Raw genomic sequence first — 26,800 nt, 5'->3', positions numbered from 1 at the left:
CGACCCGATTCGGCCGATTATCACTCCGTGTAATAGTAACCTAAGGGACAAGAGTTAGGCTAGCCTCCCTCTTGATGTCGACACTGACACAAGATGGCACCGGCAGAAGGTTCCCATTGCCGACCGTGAGCAGGTAAATATGTATTTCCTAGTCTTCCGAGGGGGGTAGGAAGTTAGGGAAGGGAGCCAGAAGAGTGATTGAAGCACATTACAAAGCCATATAAAACATTGCAATGTGTTTTAATTACCAGAAAAATACTTTTCACCGGGGTTGTCCTTTAAGCCACTTGGGAGACGGTGGTCATATTACTAGGAGAATATTGCAAATACTAGCTAGTTAAGCAACATTGTGTATGTCAAAAATGGCACTGGAAGCTACAGACTGTCCTATTGTTTCCTAACTTTTGCTGGAACCTGGGGCTAAAGCTCAAATATAACAGAACTTAGTAGTAACCCAAATCTATTTCTTTGGCCTTAACCATTGCACAACAAAATTCACATAAGTGTATTAGTATCATATATGGGTAAAAAACTAAAAATGTTTAATACAAAAGCTGAAGTCTTTGCAGATATTCTACATGGTTGTGTGTTTCGTATCATTATGAAGTTTTACTCATCTAATTGCAAACTCACTTTTACGTTTAATCTGCATTTCAATACACTGGTGTAAATGGGACACTATAAAAGCACTTGTATAGAAACCTCAGCTTCTGCAGCCATTCTAATACCACTGTATAGGGTTATTGTTAGTCTGCAATATGTATTAAACTTGCAGGGTTATGTGTGATGTTTACTGCTGCTGACTCCTGGTCTTGTAGATTACAGAACTGTACAGTTTAATAAAAACCCAACAGAAGAACAGCAAAAACCCCTTTCCAGACCTACCTGTCTCCCCATATACACCTGCCCATATTCCGAATAAAGAAGCATTTCCAGTTCTTCCCATCCCCTGCCCAAAGGAGCTACAGAGACAAAGACTGACATAATCTGCCACAAATGTGTGCAAAAAGAATATCTTATGTATAGTATTTATATATAAACCTTTTCATTTTATATACTTCTAATATATACTTCTGCTAACGCACTTTGTTCAGTACATATAGCAAATACCAGTTTCCTAAATACAAAATAGAGGTTTCAATAAAACAAAAAATAACCCAAAAAATTAAAACAAACACACATTAGATAAAAACCATTCAAAAAACTTTTGAACGATTGAAAACTGTTTTAAAAAAAATTAAATGGCCAGCAATAGGCCTCTATCTGAAAAATTTCCCTTCATGTCGGTTATAAACTTGCACTACTGAAACTGTTAAAATCAGAGATTGGCCACTTTTCAGCAGTTCAGCTACAGTATTCCATCATGCTCAGCAAAGCCGCACTGCTAAAAAGTGGCCAATCCCAGATGCAACATCTCCTTGTAGGAGAGATTACAGAATACACATACAAAGAAACACAAGAGGAAGAACAAGCAACTAGAAACAGATTAGATACTAAAATATATCTACATGGCTCAATAAAGTCAAAGTTGCTGCTTCTGCCACGCTGAGAGCTGCAGAAACAGGTTTAAGTGCAGCGTTACTTGCCCAACATGTCTTAATCCTCACCCCTCCATCACCAGACCCACATTCTAGATCCAGGCCTGTTCGGCAAAGAGCAGTATCTCAGCTCCCTCACTTGCTAACACAGACCGCTCTGTAATACGAAAGGTATATGCATTAAGCGTACACTATCACAGCTTCATGGGAGGGAGATTTAAAGGATTCCTTCAGGGGAAAAATATAGGAAGAAAAAATATATATATTATATACATATTTATATATACATACATACACACCTACATACACACATGGACAAAAGATGAAATAGGTAAACATTACAACCACTGGAGAAAACCCTAACAGCTGAGTGTCCCCTCTGGGGTCTCAGGGGTTATTGCTTTCTGGAGTATGCCATCATATTAGCTTCGTAGTCTTGGTCACTAAATACTGAAGATATATAGACAAATATGAGTTGGGGAACACAACACTAAAAATTGTTACTACTTGGACCATGACCGATGAACAGAAGAATCCCGTTTTATCGCACTGACACTGTTCTTGCTGCACCTAAAACAGAAAAACAGCAAAATAGCATATAAGTAAATGATGGGACAAGACATATTGGAATTTACATGGGATGTTAGTCATAATCCAACAAACAAACAACTTCCTGGTATCAAATGCCATCAGTATGTTACCCTTGGCTGGTCAACCTGTGGAACACACCATGTCTGAATCAACACTGCAGGATAAGGGGCTGAACTAGATAAAAATACAGTATTTATCAGACTATAAGCCAAAGCATTGGCTGTCCAGGAAAAAATACTTACAACACTGCAGTCCTGAATGTAAGGGGAACTGGACATTGTTAGGACCTAATGTGGTGGCACTTGAAACAGTAGAGGGCCAAGAAGTAGTAAGCATATACAGGGCCAACTAGAAGGATGACTGAATAATTCAGAGCAATGATAACAACATATTGGTTATATTGACGCCTTAGGAGTTTGTGCTTTTCCCTAATCTAAGGCACTGAAACCCCCTTCTAGTCCTGACTATATGTAAATGATCATTGTATTACATAACGCCCATTGTCCATTTACCATTTAAAAAGAACTGGACATATTGTTCCCCTGATGCAGAGACACCAGTAAGTCGCTGATTTTCTCCATGTTCTGATCTGTTGTCATTGAGGAGTTCTCATTCATTTGCTGAGACAGGAGTGTGGTCACAGACTGTCCATCCCCTTGGGATTGGCCTGGCTGGGCAAGTGCCATTATCTGATCAGGCAACTGTCCGGCTCCTGGAGACATCATCTGACTGCAGTCTGTAGGAGAAATTAAATCAGATTTTACGATAATAAAACATCATAACTAAACAGTGAATGGTCTTTCTATCCTGTAGAGCATTCATTTTTGTTCTTTAGATTCTATTGTTCTTTATAGCAAAACTGTTCTCAAACTTACTATATTGTATCCTATTTATATCTTCCTTTGATATGTAACTGTATTGTTATTGATAAAATTTGAAAAATCCAATAAAAATATTTGAGAAAAAAAAAAAAAGTTATGAACAACCAAAATACTTGGATTAGGTTTCTTGAAAAAAAGGGGCATGAAAACAGAAGATAAACTCTTTAACCATTTAATTTTCCATAGTAATCTGCAGCAGTGCATGCTCTGCAGAGACACACCGACGGGGATGGTAAATAGTAAGGTGAGAATCATTGTGTGGTAAATAAGCTTTATAAATTGCTTTACCTAATGATCAGTAATAAGTAAATAAGTAATTAAGTAAAATAAAGTACTTAAAGTAAATTTCAGAGCTATAAAAGGGTTTAATTAGTTATAACTCACTGTTCTGGATTCCAAATAAGAACATCCCAGTGGTCTGTGGAGATGACGCTGATGCACCCTGCAACTGACTCATGGCTCCCCCTGCTGAACTGTGGAACATGGCGGCCTGTTGCTGAGGTGGGGGAGTGGTCCCCTGGATGGACTGAGAGTACAGGCTGGTCTGCTGCAGCTCCTGTTGGCCCATACTGTTCTGCAAGGCCGACATGGAGGCTGGTGACATATATAACGTCACCTGTTGCTCTGGAGATGTGGGTGAGGCTTGAACAAGCTGGAGCTGTGGAGAGTTATGAAACATGGGCGACTGTTGCTGGTCATGCTGAGAGTTGACTGGGCTTTGAGCCTGGAACTCCATATTTTGTGCATGAAATAAGGCTTGGTTTTGTTGCTCTTGGGTAGCCATTGGTTCTTGGCTTTGATTGAACAGCATATTTTGCTGCTGTTCTTGTGAAGTCATATTAGCCATAGAACTTTGTGCAGTAAAGAGGATAGTCTGTGTCTGTTCGTGAGGTGTAGGACTGCCCTGCATGCCAACCATGGAATGAGTAGCCTGAAAAATAGATGTCTGTTGGTTCTGTGCCTGGAATAGGTTCTGTGGTGACTGCTGTTGTTGCTCCTGGGCAATCATTGAATTCTGAATATGAGACAACTGGGCTTGTTGCTGGAATGCAGCTTGCTGCTCTGGACTGGTTGCTCCTTGGAGCTGTGGAAGGGAGTTCTGGCTCGAGAAGAATGAAAGTGGCTTCTCTTGAGGCACTTGGCTGCTCTGTAGAGAGCTCATAGTGTACATGTTGGTGGTCGACTGATCTGAAGCGGCTGAAATTGACCCTTGTGGATGAAAAAGTGATGACTGCATCTGGTCTTGAGAAGAGGAGGAGCCCTGATGTTGCCCAATGGAGCCTGAAGGGTGAAAGAGACTTCCTTGTGTTTCCTGGTTATCTGCCATTGTATTCTGAGAATGGAAGAGTGGAGCATGTGAATGAGGAGACTGCTGAAGAAAATTACCATCAAGGGCCATCATGTCCCCAGCCTGTTGGTACAGTCCAGTCCCTTGTTGCTGACCACCTGTTTGAACCCCAAGCATGTCTTCTGCAGGTGAGAAGAGGTTAACTTGTGCTTGTCCATCCCCACTGTGCTGCATCTGGACAATGGATTGAAAAACACTGCTTTGCATTTGTTCTGTCTGGCTTGGTGAATTATCACTATCTGCAGCAGTGGGAGATTGGAAGAGATTGGAGGTGGAGGCAGATACTTGCTGCTGCCCTGTGCTGCCGTCATTCCCAGCAACCCCAGGTGTGGCGAACATATCACACTGCATTTGCATTTCTTCACTGGCAGTGAGGCCACTTATTAGATGAGAACCTTGTTGGTACACAGGTGACTGGATGCTTCCTGCACCAGGACTCTGCGTTTGAAATATATCTGATTGCATTGGTCCTGGAGTCTGGTGGATACCTTGCTGCATTTCCATGACCAGAGATGCATTTGTTTCCATGGCTTGCTGTTGACTTGTCATAGAGTTCTCAGCTTGCTGAAGAAGACTTTCAGGTCTCCCAGAGAGTACATTCTCTGGTCTGTTATGCACAGAATCAGACGGTGAAAAGATGCTTTGGCTGGGAGAACTCTGCATTGAGCCAACAGGTTGAAATATCCCAGTATTGAGCTGTTCTTGTACTTGCCCCAATCCAGACTGTTTAATGTCGTTTTCACCTGGACTAGAAAACAAGACGCAGGATAACTGCTGTTGAGCCTCCAGAACTTGCTGGACCAGGTCTACTTCTGTACTGCTGCCACTCACCCCAGACTGGAAGTTCCCAGACTGAAGCTGGTGAATTGCATTTTGCATTTGGTTGCTAGATGGGGAAAATAAGCTTGTACTGATCTGCTGCTGCAAACTCTGAGCTTGTTCCTGTAATGCGGGCTGCTGAGCCTGTTTCGTAGCTTCTGCCATCTGCGACAGGGTGACCAGTGTCCTATCTGACTGCAGTGCGTCTCGGGTCTGGGATTCCATGGCCTGAAACGCTGCAGTCTGCTGCATGATGGAATCCTCACTTTGGCTGGGAGGTGATGTTTGGAAACTGCTTGGCTGAGTAATGTCTTGAGTCTGGATAGCAGACCGTGATTCCGGGCTGAAAACTTGCACCTGAATTGGGGTCTGTTGGTCATTCTCAGAGGATAAGTGGGACACTGAAGGTGAAAAAGATCCACTGGCAGGTGAGCTTTCCAGATTCTGTTGTGGTGATACAACTATCTTAGATGTCTGCGGACACAAAAATATATATATTAAATTAATATCAAATTATTATAAATATTTTATCAAGTGATGAAGACTTCTCACTGACCTCTAGTACTTCTCAGTGATCCTGAGGGGCCCCTTAACAGTCTTTCCCTACACAATAACCCCTGGCTGCCCCCTATAGAGGCAGATAAAATACAAGGGGACAGCGCTCCATAGCGTGGATCAATGATATACAAGAATAGGGAAGAATCAGTGTGTCAGGAGACTCTACCTGCAGGTAAAGTCGGGTGTGTCTCTCAAGGGTCCTGATATACTATAGCCATTTTAGCAGCTAGGGAGCTGTAATCCTGTCACAAGGTCAAAGACACCTCATAGAAAACACTATGACTCTTGAAAAAGGAACCGGTGCGGTTCCGAAACGCGTTGGGTCTTATTAAACTTTCTTATACCCTATTTCAATCATTTCTCTCTGGACCTGCGCCCCTATAGAGGCAGGTCACTGATCAGGAAAAATAGGGAGGAAACTACAGCCATTTCATTCTTACACTAGAGATTTCTAGGAAGTCTCACCCCCATGGTTATATAGTGATAGCAAATTGTCATGAGATGGGAAAACCTATTTATTGAGACTACAACAAATATTGCCAACAACAAAAAGTCAACTAATACCACCTACTGGCAACTTTAGTGCAAAGCTCTGGTTGAAATATTCTAGTGTACCTACAGTATATTCTATTGTAACTCCACTCAATATTCACTTTTCATACTACTTTACAGTCACATCCAAAGACTTTTCACAAATACAAGTGGAAATGGTTTACCACTAGAGGGCACTGCAGCTCTAGCAATTTTATATGGAATTTCTAATGTGTATAAGTGGTCTTTAAAATCCTATTTAAATTGTACCTGTCATTTGTAAAAACTTTTGAAATGTTAGAGACACGTCAAAAGTTTTGATCAGTCCAGGGCTGAGTGTTCAGACTCTTACTGATTGGGAGAACAAATGGGAAAAGACACATGGTCTGGGCTTATAATGTAAGTCCACGGAGCCAGGCTCTTTTTTTTAGTACACAGAGCGAGGAGAGTATGCGCTGCAGTGTGGTCCTTTCCCTGCTTGCTCTCCCAATCAGTATGGGTCTGAACACTCCACAAGTTGAAAGTTTCAAAAATTTACAGTGACACTTTAAGATTAGTACCTGCCATTTCAACAAATGTCTAACGTGTCAGGGCAGAACAAAGAAAAAGAAAAAGAAAAAGGGACACAACTCAGATGAGCGCTTCTTCCTCTCCCTTCTAGTGATCAGAGGTCTCCATCCCCCAATGATGCAAACTGTGACATCAGACGATTGTTGAAAAGACAGTTACACTTTAAATAAAAGGCAGCATTATTATTATTTATTTTAAAGGGGTTGTGTCCAGTGGTTAATATACAGACTTTAACATTAAATCAAAAAATTACATGAAGTAAATGACAGAATGGTACATAGGGAGAGAGGACTGTGACTGTGGGGGGCTTTTAATCTATTACTTTACTGCCTAGTAAGTTACAACCTGAGGTAGTCTGACAGCCACCTATACCCCAGACACTAATATTGTTTCTACGCCCCTTCCACCATGCTTTAAACTACATTTCTGTCTGTTCTAACAGGCCACAGTTCATAGGCAACAGAAGCATGAAGTCACTGTGAGGAGTGCAACACATCCCTCTGCATGTGTCTGTATAGTCAGACAAATCCAGCCCCTCAATAGTCTCCTGACAAAGCTATGGGTTTCTGTAAGAAAGTAGACTACTTTGATTGTGAGCTGAAGCAGGAGGATATGAACAGTGATGTAGGGCAAGGCAGGAATAGAGAGAACCACTAGAAGATGCAGACAGTACCTGCTGCAGGATCCAGCCTCTTCTAGAGGTTCTCACTGATCCCCCTCCCCCATTTCAGCCCTCAGAGTCCTCTGCATCCTCTCCAAATCAGCTCAGATTTGAGACATACTTTAAAACAAAGCTGATCATTATATTACTATATCAGGGGATATGACTAAGAAACTGGATTTTATATGTCCTAATCTGTGTACCCAAGTCAGATTGCAGACATCTAGTATTTTTTTTAATGCTGGACGCACCTTATACAATGGTGAGGTTCTCTGGTCTCCTGTTAGCTCCATAGGAGCAACGTCTTCATTTTTGATTATGTTGCTTGACTTGTGTGGAGACCCTCGGGAAGGAGGAAGCAAAGTCACTTGATCGATGTTACACCCAGGTGGAGTCACAGCTGAGTAAAGGAGAAAGAATACATATCTGCATAAGACACTTGACAAGCCATCTGCCTGAAGTTAGATCTCCTCAGCAGCAGAATATCTCTAGTGCTGCCCAACAGTAATGTAACTCTGGACAAAATTGACTGTGCTCTGCCAAGTGAGGGGGGTGGTGTATGACACAGCAGAGACAATTTCTCTCAAAATCTATAAATCCACGTGTCATGCTTCCTCAAGCCCTGCTCTAGGCATAAAACAGTAAAATGTACTGATTTCACGATTAGTGCGGCATCCCCCTCCCTTTCAAGATGTATAATGTTAACAAGTCCCTGCTGGCTTTAACTGCAACTTTGTAGCTTCTTTGTAAGGCTGAGTGTTTTAATCGGAGGTCAAAATGCTAATGAACTGTCATTATCTCCCCCGACATTACAAAGTTGCAGTTAGGGACTCGTTAGCAATCTCAGAAGGTAGGAGGGAGGAGACAGAGAAAAAAGTTTATTTTTTTTTGTCTTCAGCAGAAAGCAGCAGCTCAGAACTGGGAGAAGGAGACTGAATAGATAACAAGTATGGAAAGAATATTTAGTCTCAGCATGGGTAGCAACATATGAAAAGTTATGACACGAACTGGAGAGAATGGAACGGTTGCACATCCCATCTATGGCTGATACTAATGCCGCTAGGCCTATATTAAAAATCAACACCAGAGTGTCTGTATATGAATTGATCAAGCCATATTGCCCCGTGTACCACCGCGCAGGTCCTCTGGTCCACACGGGTCCCTACGCTAACTCCACACCGTGTCGGTCAGCGACCGCCAACCCCGCAAAGCGTGCACGTGCAGGGAAGGGAGGCCATGGAATGGCCCTGCAACCCCAATGTCACAGGACCAGACCCAAAAAGCCCCACCAAAACCCGGCCAGCACCACCGGCGGGGAAGGCTGCCCCCAAACACAAGTATGGATATGGTATTACACTTACCATTGCTGCTCTCACAGAATGGGGAAGACATAGGGTCCAGACATGTGAGCACAGGCATATCCTGCTAATTTTGGTCATGGCTTGTATGGCTTGATCAATTCATACACAAAATTCTGATGTGTTTTTTATTTAGCCTAGGGGCACTAGTATCAGCCATAGGTGTGAGGTGCAGCACTCTTTTTCTTCCTTGAGCCGCATTTTGTTTCTCTCTTTTCTCCGTGTTTTGCACTCCTCCTGGTGAGACCCACATGACCGCAATTAGCAGCAGACACCTGAGTGCACATGGTTTTAATCCCTCCTGTTTTTTCCCATTCTGTCTGCAGCAGCTATGGTGAGTGCAATACCTCATCCAGACTTGTTCTGTTTGGGGCGACCTTCTCCGCCGGCGGTGCTGGACGGGTTCTGGTGTGGTGTTTTTGGGTCTGGTCCTGTGGCATGGGGGTCGCAGGGCCGTCCCATGGCCCCCGTTCCCTGACTGTGCGTGCCTGCGGGGTTGGTGGCCACTGACTGGCACGGTGTGGACTTAGTGTAAGGACCCATGTGTATCAGATACCGGCACGAGGTACATGGGGCAGTATGGCTTGATCAATTCATACACAAAATTCTGATGTGTTTTTTATTTAGCCTAGGGGCACTAGTATCAGCCATAGGTGTGAGGTGCAGCACTCTTTTTCTTCCTTGAGCTGCATATGAAAAGTTATGTTTGAGTGGAATACCTCTTTAAAATCCACTCCAAGTTTTGGCTCAAACACTGCAGTGGTAGCCTTAGACAGAAGTCAGAAATTTTATAAAATTTATGAAAACTGACAAGGAACTGCGTTGCAAAACTACACCCAAACTGAGTGATGCTCTTACTGGAGGAAAGTGGCCATGTTTTCCAAGCCTGGACAACAGCTTTAGTAAAAGCTCTTAGAAGCCGCTTCATTGCCATAAATGAAATAAAATGCTGTGGTGTTGCCTGCATGACATTTGTGCATCTCCTTTTAGTTGAATTCTAACTGGCTCATATGGGCTGGTGGAGAGGATGGACACCAGCCAGCAGCACACGGAATATTTGCTCAAAGACCAAAAATAGTTCTGTTTAATCTGAAGACGCTGAGAGACGTTTGTGGCAAAACCTCTCACATTCCCATCTGTTCTCTCACTTAGATACATTCTACTCCCTGTGTTCTCCCAATCTATGCAGGGACCTTTGAAAAGGCTCCAAAATACAGCCAGGAAAGAGTTCTAGAAGGCTGGTCACAAACTGGATCTCCCTTCCTGTCTGGGGGCTTGCAGGAAAAGGGCTCTGCATTTATCTGGCCTCATTTAGTGGACGCTTATTCTGATCTCCTCCACATCAAAGAACTGACAGTTTCTCCTTAGATCAAAACCTGGAAATATTTAGCATCAAAAATACTATCAATAAAGTGCTTTTCCAGTAATACCATAAAACTTGATACATGGAGTACAAATTCTAAACTACATAATCTTTTATCCATTTAAAACTAAAAAAAAAAAAAATCTTAGAGCACAGTTTTAAAAGTTCACAATTGCATTAAAAGGTAACTTTTAAACACTTTGCACTGATTTTTTTCCATATCTTATCTCAACTAATACAGCTAAACATGTAGGACTTGTAGGATGTGTCAAATTAAACATTTTTACAAATACATTCATTTAACAAACTTTTTTCCTCCTGCTGCTGTTTTCCTCCCATTGATGACCGCTCGTTGTCTTACCAACTCTGCTCTAAAAGCAGTGGTCTGGCTGATATATGGCTATAGTACACATTTATATACATGTTATACAGTATATATACACACAACAGGAGAGATTTATCAAACTGGTGTAAAGTAGATTTGTCTTAGTTGCCCCTAGCAACCAATCAGATTCCACCTTTCATTCCTCACATATTCTTTAAAAAAATGAAAGGTGGAATCTAATTGGTTGCTAGGGGCAACTAAGGCCATTCTACTTTTCACAAGTTTGATAAATCTCCCCCAATATGTATATTCGAATACACTATACAAATAGAGATATATAGAGATATCTCTATACTGTGTATATATATATATATATATATATATATATATATATATATATATATATATATATATATATATATATATATATATATATATATGTTGGGGATATAAAAAATAAAAGAGAAACACCAATAGCTATACACTTTAATGAGGAGCACTCCGGGAGAAGTGAAGAACTTAGGTGCCAAGTACTGGAAGTGGTTGAGCGGAGCAAGCGACAAGGAGATTATAACAGAACCCTACTACAAAAGGAAGCCCAATGGACGTTCCGGCTTAATACGATAAAACCGGAAGGGTTAAATGATTTCATTTCATACATGTGCTTTAAGTAAATTACCCCACGTACCTAACATCAAGAGAGAGATGTCTGCGGCAATCAGTTTCTTTATACCATCTAGGTGAATGTCTACTTAAAGATGGAGAGGAGTCCTAAGCGAGGCATGGAACGCACAGAGCGTTCCAGGATACATCTACCACGTGACTGAGTCACATGATCGGGATCCCGGACGGCAAATTAAGTGATCACCTGGCAGTGTTTGAGGTCACAGCTATGAGTGGTCACTAGGACCGTCAATCAAAAGGGAGGTGGGATCATGGACTATATTTAAGGAAGCCAGGGAAGAGGAATCAGTGTACGGCCATCATCAGAGCTGACCACATGGATACCCTGCAATGAAGCTCCAACACTACAAGCGTAACAAGCCCCTGAGGACTAATCGCACAAGAAACGCGTAGGGCTGCAATATCGTGTATGAACGGACTTCTAAAGGGAAGTAAAAAACATATACAACAAATGAAATATTTATATGACGTGTGTTTGGAAAGAATACTAAAGAATATTGAAGGGGATAATGATATGAAAGCACCTTAGACACAAGAAAGGACTGTTGCAATACCAATTTGATATGCATTATTTATGAAAAATAAAGTCTAAACGAGTGCAATCAACTAAGTGCAATAGAGACTGGGTGCAAATGCAAGATAAAAGAGTGCAATAACATCTATGAAATATAAGTGTGCAATACCATATGTGCAATAGGAACTGTGCAATAAGAAGTATGCAATATGTGTCACACACAAAAACTAAATATGATTAAGGACTAAGATGATGGTCGTGAAGATTAATTATTGTTTATATTTTTCCCTGTGTTTTTGGATTTTTTTAAAAAAAAGACAAATAAAAGCTATATTTTATTCCTATTAATTCAGTGAATATATGTTATAGAAGGGAATACGAATACTAAATCAAGTACCTGAATTATCAGTGTTCTATATATATATATATATATATATATATATATATATATATATATATATATATATATACACACACACACACATGCAGAGCGGTGATCAGTAAGCTAAACTATGAGATGCTAATAGGAGGGAAAAAGTGGACATATCAGTAGAAAGAGGCAAGTTTGTTAAATGGATGTATTTGCACAAATATTTAACTTGATGTAGCCTACAAGTTTATCTATGTTAGTTGACATGACAATACAGTTTAACCCCTTATCTATGTTTCAAATCTGACCTGTTTTTATTTATGTAGTAATAACTCTGTGATGCTTTTAACTATCATGCTTATTCTGTGATTTAAAAAAAAACTTAAATTTGCGCAAAAATTTGAAAAATTCACATTTCTTTTTATTCAAAATTCTCTTTTTCTAAGACAGATAGTCATGCAACAAACTAATTATTACTGCAACATCTACAACATGTCTACTTTATGTTGACGTCATTTGGGGAACCTCCTTTTACAGCATGACGTTCTGGGATCATCATATTGCAGGAACTCCCTGCTTTACATGATGTTCCCGGAACATCATATTGTGGCATGGGGAGAAGGGGTTGTCCAGGACTAGCATCGCACTTACTTCTGTGGGTGTTGTATGTTCTATATAAGCTTTCATTATTGATTTCTAGCTCCTCTTGTGTATTTAGGCTCAGTCACATGACTGCTCTGCTTATGATTTGTTTACTTCCTGCGATGTCACATTCAATACCTATTTCCTGTTCCTTCCGGTAAACATGACCACAGGTGGAGTCATCAGGTGGATGGCGCAAGTGTTTCTCCCATGGGCTGGCTGGAATTCCACATTGATTTTAACCTGCCACTGTAGGCAGAGCTAATACTGGAGCTCAGTAGAAGCTGTGGCAGTAAGGCAGCGTTTCTCATCTCCAGTCCTTAAGAACCACCAACAAGTCATCTTTTAAGGTTTTCCATAGTATTCCACAGGTGATATAACCACAGTCAGTGCATCAGGTATCACCATCAGTGTATGGGATATGCTTAAAACATGACATGTTGACCTTGAGCACTGGAGTTGAGAAACACTGTAATAAGAGCAGTATGAAATGGAGAAGAGCAGGAGCTGATATCTACCTTGTTGGAGTCCAACACTACAAGACAACAAGTCTAACTACTGTCACCCACAACATAAGTATCATCCCCGGCTCTCCTCCATGTCATGCTACCATTTCTGCTGCTACAGCTCTAATATTAGCTACTTCCACAGGGTCGGGGCTAAATTCCAGCTGGATTATGAAAAGGACACCTGCCCTACCGACCTGATGACTCCACCTGTGATCATGTTCAGTGGAAGAAACAAAAAACAGATATTGAAAGTGACATCAAAGGAAGTAAAGAAATCACAAGCAGAGTGTTTATGTGACTGATCCTAAAAACACAAGAGGCGCTAGGAATAATGAAAAAGTATAAAGAACATACAACACCCAAAGAAGCCAATGCAATTCAAGTTTATTGACAAGTCCCAGCCAACCGCTTTTATGTTATATAATAACAACTTTTATTTGTATAGCGCACACAGATTCCGCAGCACTTTACATAGTTTTGCCAATTATTGCCAATCTGTATATTTTTGGGTGTTGGAGGAAACCCACACAAACACGGAGAGAACATACAAACTCTTTGCAGATGTTGCCCTTGGTGGGTTTTGAACCCAGGACTCCAGCGCTACAGTGCTAACCGCTGAGCCACTGTGGTGCTCTTGCAGTAAAATTATGACTGTTCTGTCTAAAAACATTGTCACCTAGGAGTCCCGTAAAGGGTATATAAAAATTAGGTTTAAGGTTGTTTTTCTATTACTTGTGTCATGTTTTGTGTCAATACGAATTTTATTCTTACCCTTATTTGCCAAGACTGTCATTCCTTTTTCCACCAAACCTTCTCAGTATTTCATCCATCACTTTAATACAGAGTATAATGCTCTTTATGGCATTTACACGATTAAACGATTACACAGTTATTCTACAGAATCTGTGGCTGCTGAATGCTTGTCTAGCATGTATACCATCTGCCTTTATTTAGCCTATGTCATCTTTTCAGGTCTCAATTTCTATTTGAGGAAATTATGAGGCATCTTATTTTCTTGACCAGCCTCGGACAGGAAAAACAGGAACTGTTTCTAAGCCTCTCTGAGGTTTTGAAAGTCATTTTAGAAGAAATTTTTCATACAGGAGTTCCTTGGCAAGGACTCCATGTCTGTCTCGCTATTCTGAGCGGGCCACAAACACTACGTTGTTTTATGACCGTCTGGCACAGTGAATACCTCTGCAGCTGGAGAGCAGTGCCCCATATCAACATGTGCCCCGTCACCTGGACTACACACTTTCTATGGGCTTGGATGTTCCCACCAGTGCTTGTGTGTTTAAGGAATTAGTGGAGGATATTTGCCTTCTCCGGTTTTTATCTCCCCTTTATTCGAAGTCACAAGTCAATTTCATTTCATCCCCCATCCAAACCACATTCCATAGCTCCAGCCTGTGAGAATGGGAATGCACGTCGGTCTACCAAAACATGGGTCACGCTGGAGCCTAGAGGAGACTGGAGGTAAACAGCTTTACAACCCCAGTGCTATGCTGTAAGCTGTGCTGCATGGTCCCATATGACCCATTTGTTATTTCCTACGCTGTGACTGATCCTTATGTTATATGCCAATGATAAGTCACATTTCTCAGTGGTATGGAAGAATTAAATTATGTCTTAAAAGACAAATACTGCTAAAACTCACAAAAATCTATGGTTAATATATTGTAGGCCAGCTTCTCCAAACATCTGCCTGCAGTTTATCCATAACTTTTTACAACCAAAATCTGAAAGCTTAAAATGACTCTAAGGTCAACATGATTATTAATACTATGAGACAGAAGTCTTGTGACTTGTCACTCATGGGCAGGGGTTTCAGGAGTTAGACCCCAATTGATCTTATATAAATGGCCTAGCCTAAAAAGAAGACTCTACAGTCTATGGACACCCAATGAATGCCATGTAATTTTTCTCATTTGCTGCAGCAATAAGGTTCCAAGAACTCTTCATGGGATAAAAGAGCAGATTGTGGGGGTTCCAAGTAGAACTCATGTGATCAGTTAGTTGTATGGGGATGTGATAAGCAAAAGGAGCTGTCCATAGCAGATAACCTCCTTTAGGGTTTTGTTCACATGCACAGACTCGCTGCGTGAAACTCGCACAGAACTTGCATCAAACTCGCATGAAAGTAGCTGCGTTTTTTGTGGTGTTGAACTCGCCTGTGAAAATCAAAACTCGCATGTAAAAATCACACCAAACACGCAGCGAGAATACACATACATTGGCTTTATAGCAATCAGTATCACTGTGGATTTATGTGCGAGAAACTAGCAGCGATAAATACGCAGCGAGTCTGTACGTGTGAACAGACCCTTAAGGTTAAAATGAAATACACTGTGATACACTGTGATTACAGTCTATAGCCCTTCATTGCCGCAGCGGATTTTCATTCAGCTGCAAAAATGCAGTGACGGCCATATTCAACTAATTAGCTGGAGGGCTGGTAAAAATAAATGGAAAATGCTTACCTTCCCACACTCCTGCTTCAATATAGAGGTCCCGACTCACTGACAGCCTGCTTAGCTAATCACTAGTAGTGACAGGACAGAGCACTGATTGGCTGAGCATGCTGTGAGTGAGCCGGGACCAGGAAACTGAAGCAGAAGTAGAGACAGGTAAGCATTTGCTGTTTATCATTTACACCAGACTGGCAGATAATTAATTCAATACTGCTTTCTCTACATTCTTGCAATGGAATGACAAGTTACAGCAGGCCATAGGCTGTAAATGGACAGAGTATTGCTGCGTTTACACGAAACGATAATTGGCCCGATCTAACGATCAGCGTTTAAACGGTACGATATATCGTACGGAAAATTCGTTTTGCGATCGCTTAAGCCTACCTCACACATTGGTTAAATCGGTGAACGACTGTTTACATGGAACGATCTGCGAATTTTTTGCGAACAACGATTTGAGAACCTGTTGTAAGATCAAAATGAACGATTTCTCGTTCGTTGTTTGATCGTTCGCTGAGTTTACACGTACGATTATTATTCGAATTTGATCGTTATCGCGCAAATTTGTACAATTGTTACGTGTGAACGCAGCATATTGCTGCGGATTTTACTGTGAAACTTGCAATGTGAAATCGGCTGTGAATGTGGTACATGTGAATGCAACCTTAAGAAATATGTGAAACCTAAGGCAAGATGAGAGACATTCAGGAACGTTATTTCGAAAAAAAAATCTTATAACTAAAAATCCCTAACCACTCAAATTAAGAAAAAAGTTACTGCACCATGATGCTAGTAGTCAAATGTCTACAAAACACATGAAAGTTCTTGACTAAACAAAATGTCATAACATACAATTGGACCAGGTATAAAACATTGTTCAACAACAATTACTGTTTTGTGGTGATTCATAAAGAATATGAGAAATGACAGTGTCCACACAATATAAAATGGTGCTTATGACACTCAGACCTTATGTACAAGACTCAACGTAGACAACATAGCCATGCCCCAAGTCTGTTACACAGAAATGTGTATAGGAGTGGGTAACATCACTTGCTGTAAGTGTGTTCACCAAATCTGCAATTGAATACAATGAGTGTTGTGGCAAGAAAATGTTTAAAGAGCAAATAAACCCATTAATGTCTGCTGGCAATTAATGAAGAGGTAAATTACTGAGCTAAATCACACCCACTGAATATGCATGGCTAAATCTGCTCAGCAGGAACCTATAAACTTTTGCTGAGGCTGTACAGTGTGGTCTACTGAGAGCCTTCCTTGCTAATGGCAAACATCTAATATTTGTATTAAAAGATGTAAAGATATAATAACTATCAGTCACACAATGGTTGGCCAATAGTTAATATGGGTATCCTAAATTTCCATGCATATGTGGCCTACTTAAACATGCAGATAACTTCCGTTTCTACTAACAGAAGTAGGGTCAAACATTTTACACTGTAATTACGATACTACTGGCTTTACAATGTGCTTCTGTTCCAAAATGTAGCAGGGCATTCCCACATGATGGAGTGACATCAATCAGGCTGAATGGAGTCTATCAATTCAACTGCAGCTAAGACTGTACACTGGGGAATACAACCAAGGATACCTCTTTTAACTGCACACAAGAGACTGCCAAAGAACAGAGCATCAAAGGGACATAAGCCATAGAAACCAAAGTGGTAATATTTTGCTTAGTGTATGAAACCCAGCAAATTGTGCATTGGTGGTCACAGTTTATAAGTGAAAGTTTTTACTGCAGTATTTGATGGTGGAAATGGCTATATATACATTGTACTAAAAAATCTCCAATAGCTAGCATCAATAAACCACCAATAGTCCAACCATAGGGATGTCAGAGCAACAAGAACAAAAATTTGCTCTACAGGTTTGATCCTGCTCTAGAGAGTTCCTGACACAGACTACACACCGCCCTCCTAGGGTATACAGCAGCCAATGAATAAAAAAATATTTAGAAATTTGTATAATTTTGGCGCCACTTTATTTCAAAATATTTTTATTTTATTTTTTCTGGAAAACTCCTTTAAGCCCTATTTCAAAAAGCAATATTCAACACTGTCCTAACTATGCAAGCAAGCACTGAAGGGGCACGAGCACCACAGCCCTTTCAAACAGCTTACTGGAGGGGTGCAGGAGTCGGCACCAACCAATTAGATATTGATGGCCTACCCTGAGGACAGGCTATTAATTTTTACAGGCTGGAAACTTTGAAATCAAATTCAAAACACAATTATGGAAATAGTTGCCCTTTAAAAATATAATGTCTAGATGGAATTTAATGAACTTTTGAATCAATATGAAGCATATGAATACCTTTCATAGAGTCTTCAAAAGTACAGGACTGTGTTGGACTGGATGTCTCTTTCTTTATGAGAACATTTACAGGAATGGCTGCCAATGGAATACAAGAGTTAATTACATGTTAAGAAAATGAAAAGTTAAAATCTCAGTAATAATAAGAGTGGATACTTCTAAGATATAATTCTGTAATATAAAACGCTTTTCTATTTTAATGCCCCACTTTACTTGGATTAAGAAGTAGTGCACTAAAGAAAGTGGTTCAGATGCTGTGGCAAAAGTCTGCTGCTTCAAATCTGTGCACCGTTTGACCAAGGGGGGAGGTTGGGGCAATACAGAGAAAAACTATGCATAGGATACTGAAAGCAAGGAGGATCATGGACTCTACAGAAGACTAGGAAACAGATCTACAACATGGTAAAATAGAATAAGCAAAGTATATGCCACTGTTATGTCTAAAATAATTGCAGTTGCATCAGTAAAACTGTAGGGAGACTGCAATGATTTCCACTAGTCTGGGCTGTGTAGTGTGGACCCCCAAACATAGATCTGGCAGGAAGGTAATACTTACATGACTCTGGAGTGTATGTGAAAGGCTGAACTTCATGAGATCGACCTGCGTTTGTCACCACAAACATTACAACAGAAACAGCAGAAGTGATATTCTGGTCGTGGTAAGGAGGAACCTTCACTATAAGATGATTCTACAGCAAATAAAAACCATGTAAATAAAAAGTTCTGCGATATTGACTAATGCACTGAAAAATAAAACAGCAGCTACTATGTGGGGGTTGTAGACAACCAGAAATCTGACTCAGATGATGCTACTGATGTTCTGAACCCATTGCAGCCTCAGTGATCGGCTGCAGCAAGTTCAATCATCAGCAGAGCAGGGAGAACATTCAGGGCATCAGGGCTGACCAGAAAACCAATGCTGAAATGTGCACAGTTAGTATGCACTATTTTTGAATTTTATACATATAGCAGGCTTTAGATTGATTTTTTATGGGGCTCATACACAAGATTCAAAGCACTGGCCATTTGCCCTGCCAAGCATAGAGGTAAGACTCTACACCCTGATTTAATGTGCCTCTTTAAAATCAAAAATAACTTGAAATTGTCTTCTTGTCCATCATCATAATTAGAAGGTAGCTGTATGTATAATGCCCAGAAAGTGCTGTGGTACCTGATGAAATAACTCCATATCAATTTCAGCTTCAGCTTTCCACGAATTGTCATCTGAAATAGAGAGAAAAAAAAAATCCACCATTAACAACAACCACAACATATAAGGCTGGGTTTACACTGTGGATTTTTAAGCGTACACGAAAACGTGGTTGACCACATTTTTGTGTTTGTTAAAAGTAACAATTTAAAGAAGGATATTTTAAAAAACTGAAAAAACACAGTGTGAACCCAGGCTCAGTCTTAACAAAGCTTTACTACCCACCTAAAAATGAAATACTATCTTCATGTTTAATTTCTTTTTGCCCTACCAATGAAGGCCACTGTAGTCTGGACTATGAGTGCACCACCCATATGGTGAAATAAAAACTATCCCTTGGGAGGCACCTTTTTCTGACCGCAGGTGGAGTTACATTTGGGCAGCTATGCAGAACACTCCTATTCGACACTCCAGGAGGGAAAGCCGTTCCATGTTTGCCTCAAGCTGCAAAACCTCTAAAAGTACCCCACCTGGAGTGAACAACTGGGCAATAAATAGTTGTGTGCTCCTGACCACCTAGATAAAGGGGTTGTCCGGCGCTAAAAAATTATTCACAGAATAACACACATTACAAAGTTATACAACTTTGTAATGTATGTTATGTCTGTGAATGGCCCCCTTCCCCCTACGTGGCCCCCTACGTGGCCGCGTCATCAGCCGCTCAGCCGCGATTGGCTGAGCACAGTTATGCTCAGCCAATCGCGGCTGAGCTTCGGATGACGCTGCAGAGGGTGGCCGGCACTCGGGAAGATCCGCCGGCCGCCCGAAGAAGACGTCACTGCTGAGGATCGGAGACCGTGGTCGGCACGTGACAGGTGAGTATAGCGCACCACACTTCCGGGTACACGGGTGGGGGTGGTGGGACACGGGGAAGGGGGCCATTCACAGACATAACATACATTACAAAGTTGTATAACTTTGTAATGTGTGTTATTCTGTGAATAATTTTTTAGCGCCGGACAACTCCTTTAACAACCTTCACTTCAATATGTTCACTTTTCCTTTCTTCAACCTTTGCATCCAAATTTTTACAAACACTTCATCTAACTGAGAAATTTTAGAACCTCCTCTTGACCATAGGCCTTCAAGTGCTGCCCAAATGGTTAGTGTTACCCTGCTTACAGGGTACTTTGAGCTTAGCAGACAAAAAGAAGAGCAGATAAACAGATGATTACCAAACATTTCTTCAATAAAAAAAAAAAAAAAAAAAACTGATATGAAAATGAACAAGTAGAACCAGAGTTGTATATACCAGCAATGTTTTCTTGAAACACAACCTTCGCTCCTTTTAGGAAGTTTTTGCCTATCAAGAACACCTCCTCTTCTCCTTTTACAGAACAGCTGTGCAGACTTTTCTTGAGAATCTCTGGCACCCCTGCCGGCTGAGCTAGAGAACAGAAGAGGACATGTTAATGTAACAGATACATAAAGGCTTCTGGGTATTGAACCATTGTAGAAAGATGCAATAGGTAGTTGTACCTCCGAGAGAAATACTTGTTAGTCATGTCAGGAAGTCTGCCATTACTGGTGAGTTTTCAGAAAGGGACAACTGCAGCTAAGCCCCAATAATGTATAAACACAAACAGTAGGCCAAATGGTGTATAAAAGGGTAATGTGTTTTTCTTTCTTTCCAGGTTTCCTAGGCAGTATTAAAGTTCTATTCATCCAGCCTCATCTGATCAGAAAACAGTGATCATCTAGCTAATAAGTTCCTTGATACTCTTCAATAGTGACAGCTACTCTGTCTGTGGGGGGGAGGGATTGATTGTATGGTTTTGTACTGATAAACACTCTGGTAAAATTTTAAGATATATTTATTTGATCATGGAAACAGAGATAGTGTATGCTTTGGCAGCTATATGAATAAAATGGATTGTGTGTACACAGCAGATTAAAAACAAATGGGAACAAAGGGCACAAGCCCCTTCCAAAAGCACGGACTTTAACAACATTTTGTAATTCCCACCTGCCTTGCAGAGTCTAAAAAATACTGGACAAAATGGCACAAAATGCAGGAGATATTTTGTTTGGTAAAATGACACACACCATGAGCTCTAACAAACCCCACCATGGGCAATGCTGGTGTCTGTCTTTCGGTCAATATGGTACATAGGAATCAGTAAATGGTACAGAGAAAGGAAACAGCCCCTACCATGCCCTAATAGATGCAGACTTTCAGGATCTGCTTAAAGCTACAGGCAAAACCACATTGCCATAAACAATCAAGTTGAAAGCTGCATGACATCACAGGATATGCCATTAATGCCACCTCTCTGGCTGTCACCTATTGGGAGAACAGGGTTCCACTGAGCCAAACTGCCCATTCCTGCTCACTACATACTCCATAGATGTCACATCTATGCTAAGAAAATAAAATGGAAAATATAAGGCAGACTAGATGAACCAAGTGGTCTTCTTCTGACAACAATCTTATGTTTCTTTGTAGGTGGAGAGTTGTTACTTTTTTATCACGGCTGCTTTTTCCAGAAACAGCAAAACTCTTGTCTTCAGTTTGGGTGTTTTTGCAGCTCAGTCCAATTGAGTTGTGTGATACATACCACACACAACCTGGGAACAGAGGTGGTGCTGTTTTTGCTGTGTTTTTTTTTTTTTTTTTAAACCCTGGATCACCCTTTTAAAGTTAATGGAAAACACAGTGCTTGAAAATTGATAAAAGAGAATAAGAGAATACATTGCCTGTAGATGGACAATGGGTCCCCAAAATCGACTTTGCTGGTGGGCCATATGCACCCCAATCCAACACTGCTCATGTTAAACCAATGTTGGAAGATAACAATACTGGATGAATTTTAGAAAATGTTTGTGACCAGTTTAGCTGAGCTTCCTGTTCATCCTGTATAGCTATGAACGGAGAGCGCATCTTGACTAGAATTTCTATCAGTAGTCAGAACAGTCAACAAAATGTATGAATGTACATGTGTTATATTTCCATATATCTTTTAGATAACCAATATGCCATTAGACATATCATACAATGGTGAACAGTTTTGAATTAATGTAGTTAAAACACTTACTACACAAGATTGGAGATGAGGGGGTTTGTAAGGTTAAAACGGAGCCATCCTTCCGAGGGATGTTTACTCGAAACACAAGCCTTGCCCGTGTGCTCTTCTTCTTGGAACCAGCAATTCCGATACGGGCTTCGACATCAGCATTTCTGAGCTTGAGGATCCCAACACAATCAACCCTGTGATAAAAGCAAAGTGCATAAAGGGTTAAATGTGTGAAGGCTTTTAATGAAATACCTTACAAAAAGCATGGCGGGGATGGGTTACTACGGCAATTATCACTTAACTGTATTTAACACCAAACGGACTGGAAGCGAAGAGAAGACATGCCAAAAACTGCAGCTCAGCAACACAGCTGCAAAACCCAGTATTAGCCCCACAGTATGCTTTAGAAAACTAGTAAATGGCTCAAGGTAAAAAAAAGCCTAAAACACTGAAATAAAAATGGGATTTATAGGACATTGGCCCAGGTTTTCAAAGTCTGGACACACTGGGGCTTTAGTGTCTGTCAGATTTACCATATGTTTGGTTGTCCTTAGTGTATGTGGCCAGTTCATGTGTGTGACTCTGTGTGCCTACTTGCACAAAGGTGCGCTATTCATGTCACTAATTTGAAAACAGATCACGTTAATCCCTTAAGGACCAGGCCAATTTCCATTTTTGCGCTTTTGTTTTTGACTCCTTGCGCTTAAAAGGCCATAGAACTTGCATTTTTTTCACCTAGAGACCCACATGAGCCCTTATTTTTTGCGCCACTAATTGTACTTTGCAATGACAGGCTGAATATTTTCATAAAGTACGCTGCGAAACCAGAATTTTTTTTAATTTGGGGAGGTTTCGGGTTTACGCCATTTTCCCTAGGGTAAAACTTACCTGTTATGCCTGTTTCTCAAGTTGTTACGATTACAACGATATATAACTTGTGTAACACTTATTTTATTTGATGGCTTTTAAACAATTTAACATTCTTTTAAAAATATATGCAACCCCCCCACACACACACACACTAGACACCAGGGAAGGGGAAAAGAAGCATTTTAAATACAGCCGCAGATAGCAAGAGCGAGGTCGCCGTGCGGCCCCCTTCTGAACTCCCCTAACGACACAAGGGTGTACATTTACGCCCATAGTCATTAAGAGGTTAAAAGGGGACATTTCATTTTTTTTTTTATTTCGGTAGTTCTATGGAACTGACAATTAGATACAAAATATTTGTTGTTTTACATGAATCCTGGCTTTATTCTGCTGAATGGCAGGGGAAAATGTTGTCACTTTACTGCTGCTGCAAATGGAGGATGTGCGCTGTAAAGCAGTATCATTATAATGTGTGGGGATTGGAATGACAGAATGTGAGTGTAACAGCTCTATTGTTCTCTCAACAAGCCTAGTTAAACATGGCTCGGGCAGACAGAGATCATTAATGTGTTGGCAGTTATTTTGTAGGTGAAGCCTTTTCCTTTTATTTTATTAGAACATAATTCAGTACATCAATAAAAGGAAAGCAAGAAAGTATCATGCCTCTGCGATATTCCCAGCTTAAGATGTTATCCTCTGTCTACAGCTGTTAGTGGGGAATGGCGGTACCAAGGGCAATCCACAACTCTGTTCTAAAGGGAGACTAGAGATCTTGAGAACAGCTAGTTCTCCAAAAAGTCTACCAAAAAGCTTTGTAACTTTGTATAAATGACTCATACATTTCTCCAATAGCTTTGCAATGGAATAAAATTACAGGGTCATTGTCAGGTTTTTTTTTTTCCTCTTTTTTTTCCCTTTCATGCAGAGTTTCAGGAAAGACTGCATTCTTCACATGGTCCAGTGGTAATAGAATCTGGAATGTCTGCCTTTTAGATAAAAATCTATGATAAGGCCCAATAAAAGCAGCATACATGCATGGCATAGTGACAGAAACATGTCACAAGGGGTACAGCAATTCAGCTCCCGAGGGTGAGAGCTGCTGGTAGATTATTTACTTACGCTAGAGTCATCACGTTGCCTGGGTCAAGCATGACCTCTATGACTGTGGTGCCCTCTATATCCACTTCCTTGCAGGGAGTTGTGTTCCTCCCAGTCACTCTGCAGGCCTGATAGAATCCATGCGGCTTCACTCGGCCAGAATCATTGCCTACAAACACTTGAAGCACCACAGGCTCATTATGACCTTCCAGCTGGAAAAGAGGAATAATATCTTATCAGCGTTCAGAAAATAAGGGTGTCTATGTACTAGGATAATAGTGTATGAGCTTCTACACACATTATAAAAGGCTTTAGACTGTACATACTTATATATGCAATAAACACACCTTAATGCCTTAGGCCAGGTTCACATTGTCCTACTAATGCATCTAAATAACACCTCACGATAAAACTTTCACATGGTTCATGCCCTCTTTCAGGATTTGATCTAGTACTCCCTGAATCCCTGCATTAAGTTGGAATCTCTGCAGCGGGACAAGGATGATGGTGTTCTAGCGATTCTGAACACTGCTATGTATTTCTTGTCTGTGAAATTCCAGCACTTGAGGAGATAGGAATTGGCTGACAATAAGGAACTCTAATAAGCTTCTGCTTGGCTATTATGTTCAGGTGACTGCTTTGTTCAAAATCCTGGATGCTAAGCAGTTTCTTCTGTACACTATTAAACTACTCACCTTAAAGGGGGTTATTTAGGATCACAACTACTTTCTTGAAAAAACAGCACCAGCCCTGTCCTCATTACAATTCAGCTCATTTCACTTAAAGAGAAATGAACTGCAAAAGCACAACCAAAATGTAAGTGGTGCTGCTGAAAGAAGGTGGCCATGTTTTTAAGGGCCCTATTACACCAACATATATGACAGATTATCTGACAGATTTTTGCAACCAAAGCCAGGAATGGAATATAAACAGAGAACGGGTCATAAAGGAAAGACTGTATTTCTCCTCTTTTCATATCCATTCTTGTCTTTGGCTGTAAAAATCTGTGAGATAATCTGTCACATATATGTTGGTGTAATAGGGCCCTATCTATGTTTGAGCCTCTCTCTCTCTCTCTCTCTCTCTCTTTCCCCCTCCCTTCTGAGACAGCTTATGTAAACAATTCCCTGGCGGGCGTTATCTGCCACATTGTAGCTTCTTTGTAATGCTGGGAGAATTAATCAAAGTGAGCAACTTGACCTCAAAATAACCCTTCCAGCATTACAAAACACCTACAATGTTGCAGATAAAGCCAGTCAGGGACTTGTTTACATCAGCTGGAGGTTGGAGGAAGGGGAGACAGAGAGAGGGGCTTGCACAGTTTTTTATGTCTTCAGCAGAAAGCAGCAGCTCAGAACTGGGAGAAGGAGATCAAATAGATAATAACAAATATGGAATGAATTGTTAGTCTCATCAGCAACATAAAAAAAGTTATGTTTGAGTGTAATACCCCTTTAAACTTCTATCTTGGATATTGACTGAAAAAGTTGTTTGTCTGTGACACAGGGCAGGCGGATTCAAGTGGGTTCAGAGGAGGTGAAAAAGTGAACCTACCTGGGCTTTTGAGCCTCATTTACATATTAACAAAAAAGACTATATCTCACCACTGGAAAGGACTATGGAGATAAAAAGAAGGTATGCCCAGAATCATGATGTGAAGCTCTATCTAGAAATGTGCTTATATACACCATGTATTCCTGCTGACAGGTCTGCTTTAAAAACTTTAATAGATTTCCAAAAACAGGCCCTGCAACAGGTTCTACCATGCTGGTAGTGGTAGTTTAACAGTCAATATAAGCACTACAGTAAAATACTTATGACATAGTGAAAACCCCTCCATGCTCAATGTGACAATTACACCTACCTTTACTGTAGGAAATCCCTGTTGTGTTCGGTCTTTCACAGAGCCACGGCTTCCCTCTGTCAGGTATCTGGCACGATGCTGAGTCTCGGGCTGTACCACAATCTTCAGTTCTTTCCCTTCACTTTTCGATGGAAACTGCTCACACAGTAATGGACTCTTCTTTCCTCCCTTTGGAGATTCTGAGGCTCTGAACATAACATAATTCAATAAATTCTTTGTCTTAAGGTTTTAAAATGTACAATAAACCATTAAAGAGGTTGTCTGAGCAGAACTCATTTTATATATAAATATGCCAGTGTCTAAAGCCAGACATCACTCCAGCCCTTGATTGGCTGGGAGGTCCTGTGATGTCACATCACTGAAGCTGAAAACACAACATGACAGGTACCAAAGCTGCATTATACTGACAGGGGCAGCCAGAATGATAAATACATGATTTTTTTTTTTTATTTACACCCTTCCCAGGCATATATTTAAAATGGATCCTGCTCAGACAGCCCCTTTTAAGAGATAACAAAACAGCATCTATTTACTATGCTGCACTATGAAGAAAGGGGAATAGAAAAGAAAGGTAGTTGTTCCCAGGGCTGTGGAGTCGGAGTCTTGGAGTCGAAGCCAGGACTAGTTTTGGCTGGAGTTGGAAAAAATGTACCGACTCCAGCTTTAAAAAAAAATCT

General features: G+C 40.7%; 1 protein-coding gene across 9 annotated transcripts in view; it reads right to left on the bottom strand.

Moving 5' to 3' along the window:
• Positions 1-26,800, bottom strand: part of NFAT5 (nuclear factor of activated T cells 5) — a 110,801-nt gene continuing 84,001 nt past the window's right edge. For 8 of the 9 annotated variants that reach the window (XM_069966109.1, XM_069966110.1, XM_069966111.1 and 5 more), the window contains 11 exons: positions 26,124-26,310; positions 24,281-24,471; positions 22,313-22,485; positions 20,530-20,664; positions 19,239-19,291; positions 18,624-18,756; positions 18,068-18,145; positions 7,749-7,897; positions 3,395-5,651; positions 2,642-2,865; positions 1-2,108 (listed from right to left, as the gene is read on the bottom strand). In XM_069966109.1, coding sequence (XP_069822210.1) covers positions 2,645-2,865; positions 3,395-5,651; positions 7,749-7,897; positions 18,068-18,145; positions 18,624-18,756; positions 19,239-19,291; positions 20,530-20,664; positions 22,313-22,485; positions 24,281-24,471; positions 26,124-26,310 — 3,577 coding nt within the window. In that variant the 3' untranslated portion in view covers positions 1-2,108; positions 2,642-2,644. The remainder of the gene's footprint in view (positions 2,109-2,641; positions 2,866-3,394; positions 5,652-7,748; positions 7,898-18,067; positions 18,146-18,623; positions 18,757-19,238; positions 19,292-20,529; positions 20,665-22,312; positions 22,486-24,280; positions 24,472-26,123; positions 26,311-26,800) is intronic. The other variant, XM_069966112.1, reaches the window with a different exon arrangement.

This window comes from Dendropsophus ebraccatus, chromosome 4, assembly GCF_027789765.1.
Source record: "Dendropsophus ebraccatus isolate aDenEbr1 chromosome 4, aDenEbr1.pat, whole genome shotgun sequence".
Taxonomy (NCBI): Eukaryota; Metazoa; Chordata; class Amphibia; order Anura; family Hylidae; genus Dendropsophus; species Dendropsophus ebraccatus.
Note: the sequence above shows the minus strand (reverse complement) of the source record. Positions and strands in the feature narration are given on the sequence as shown.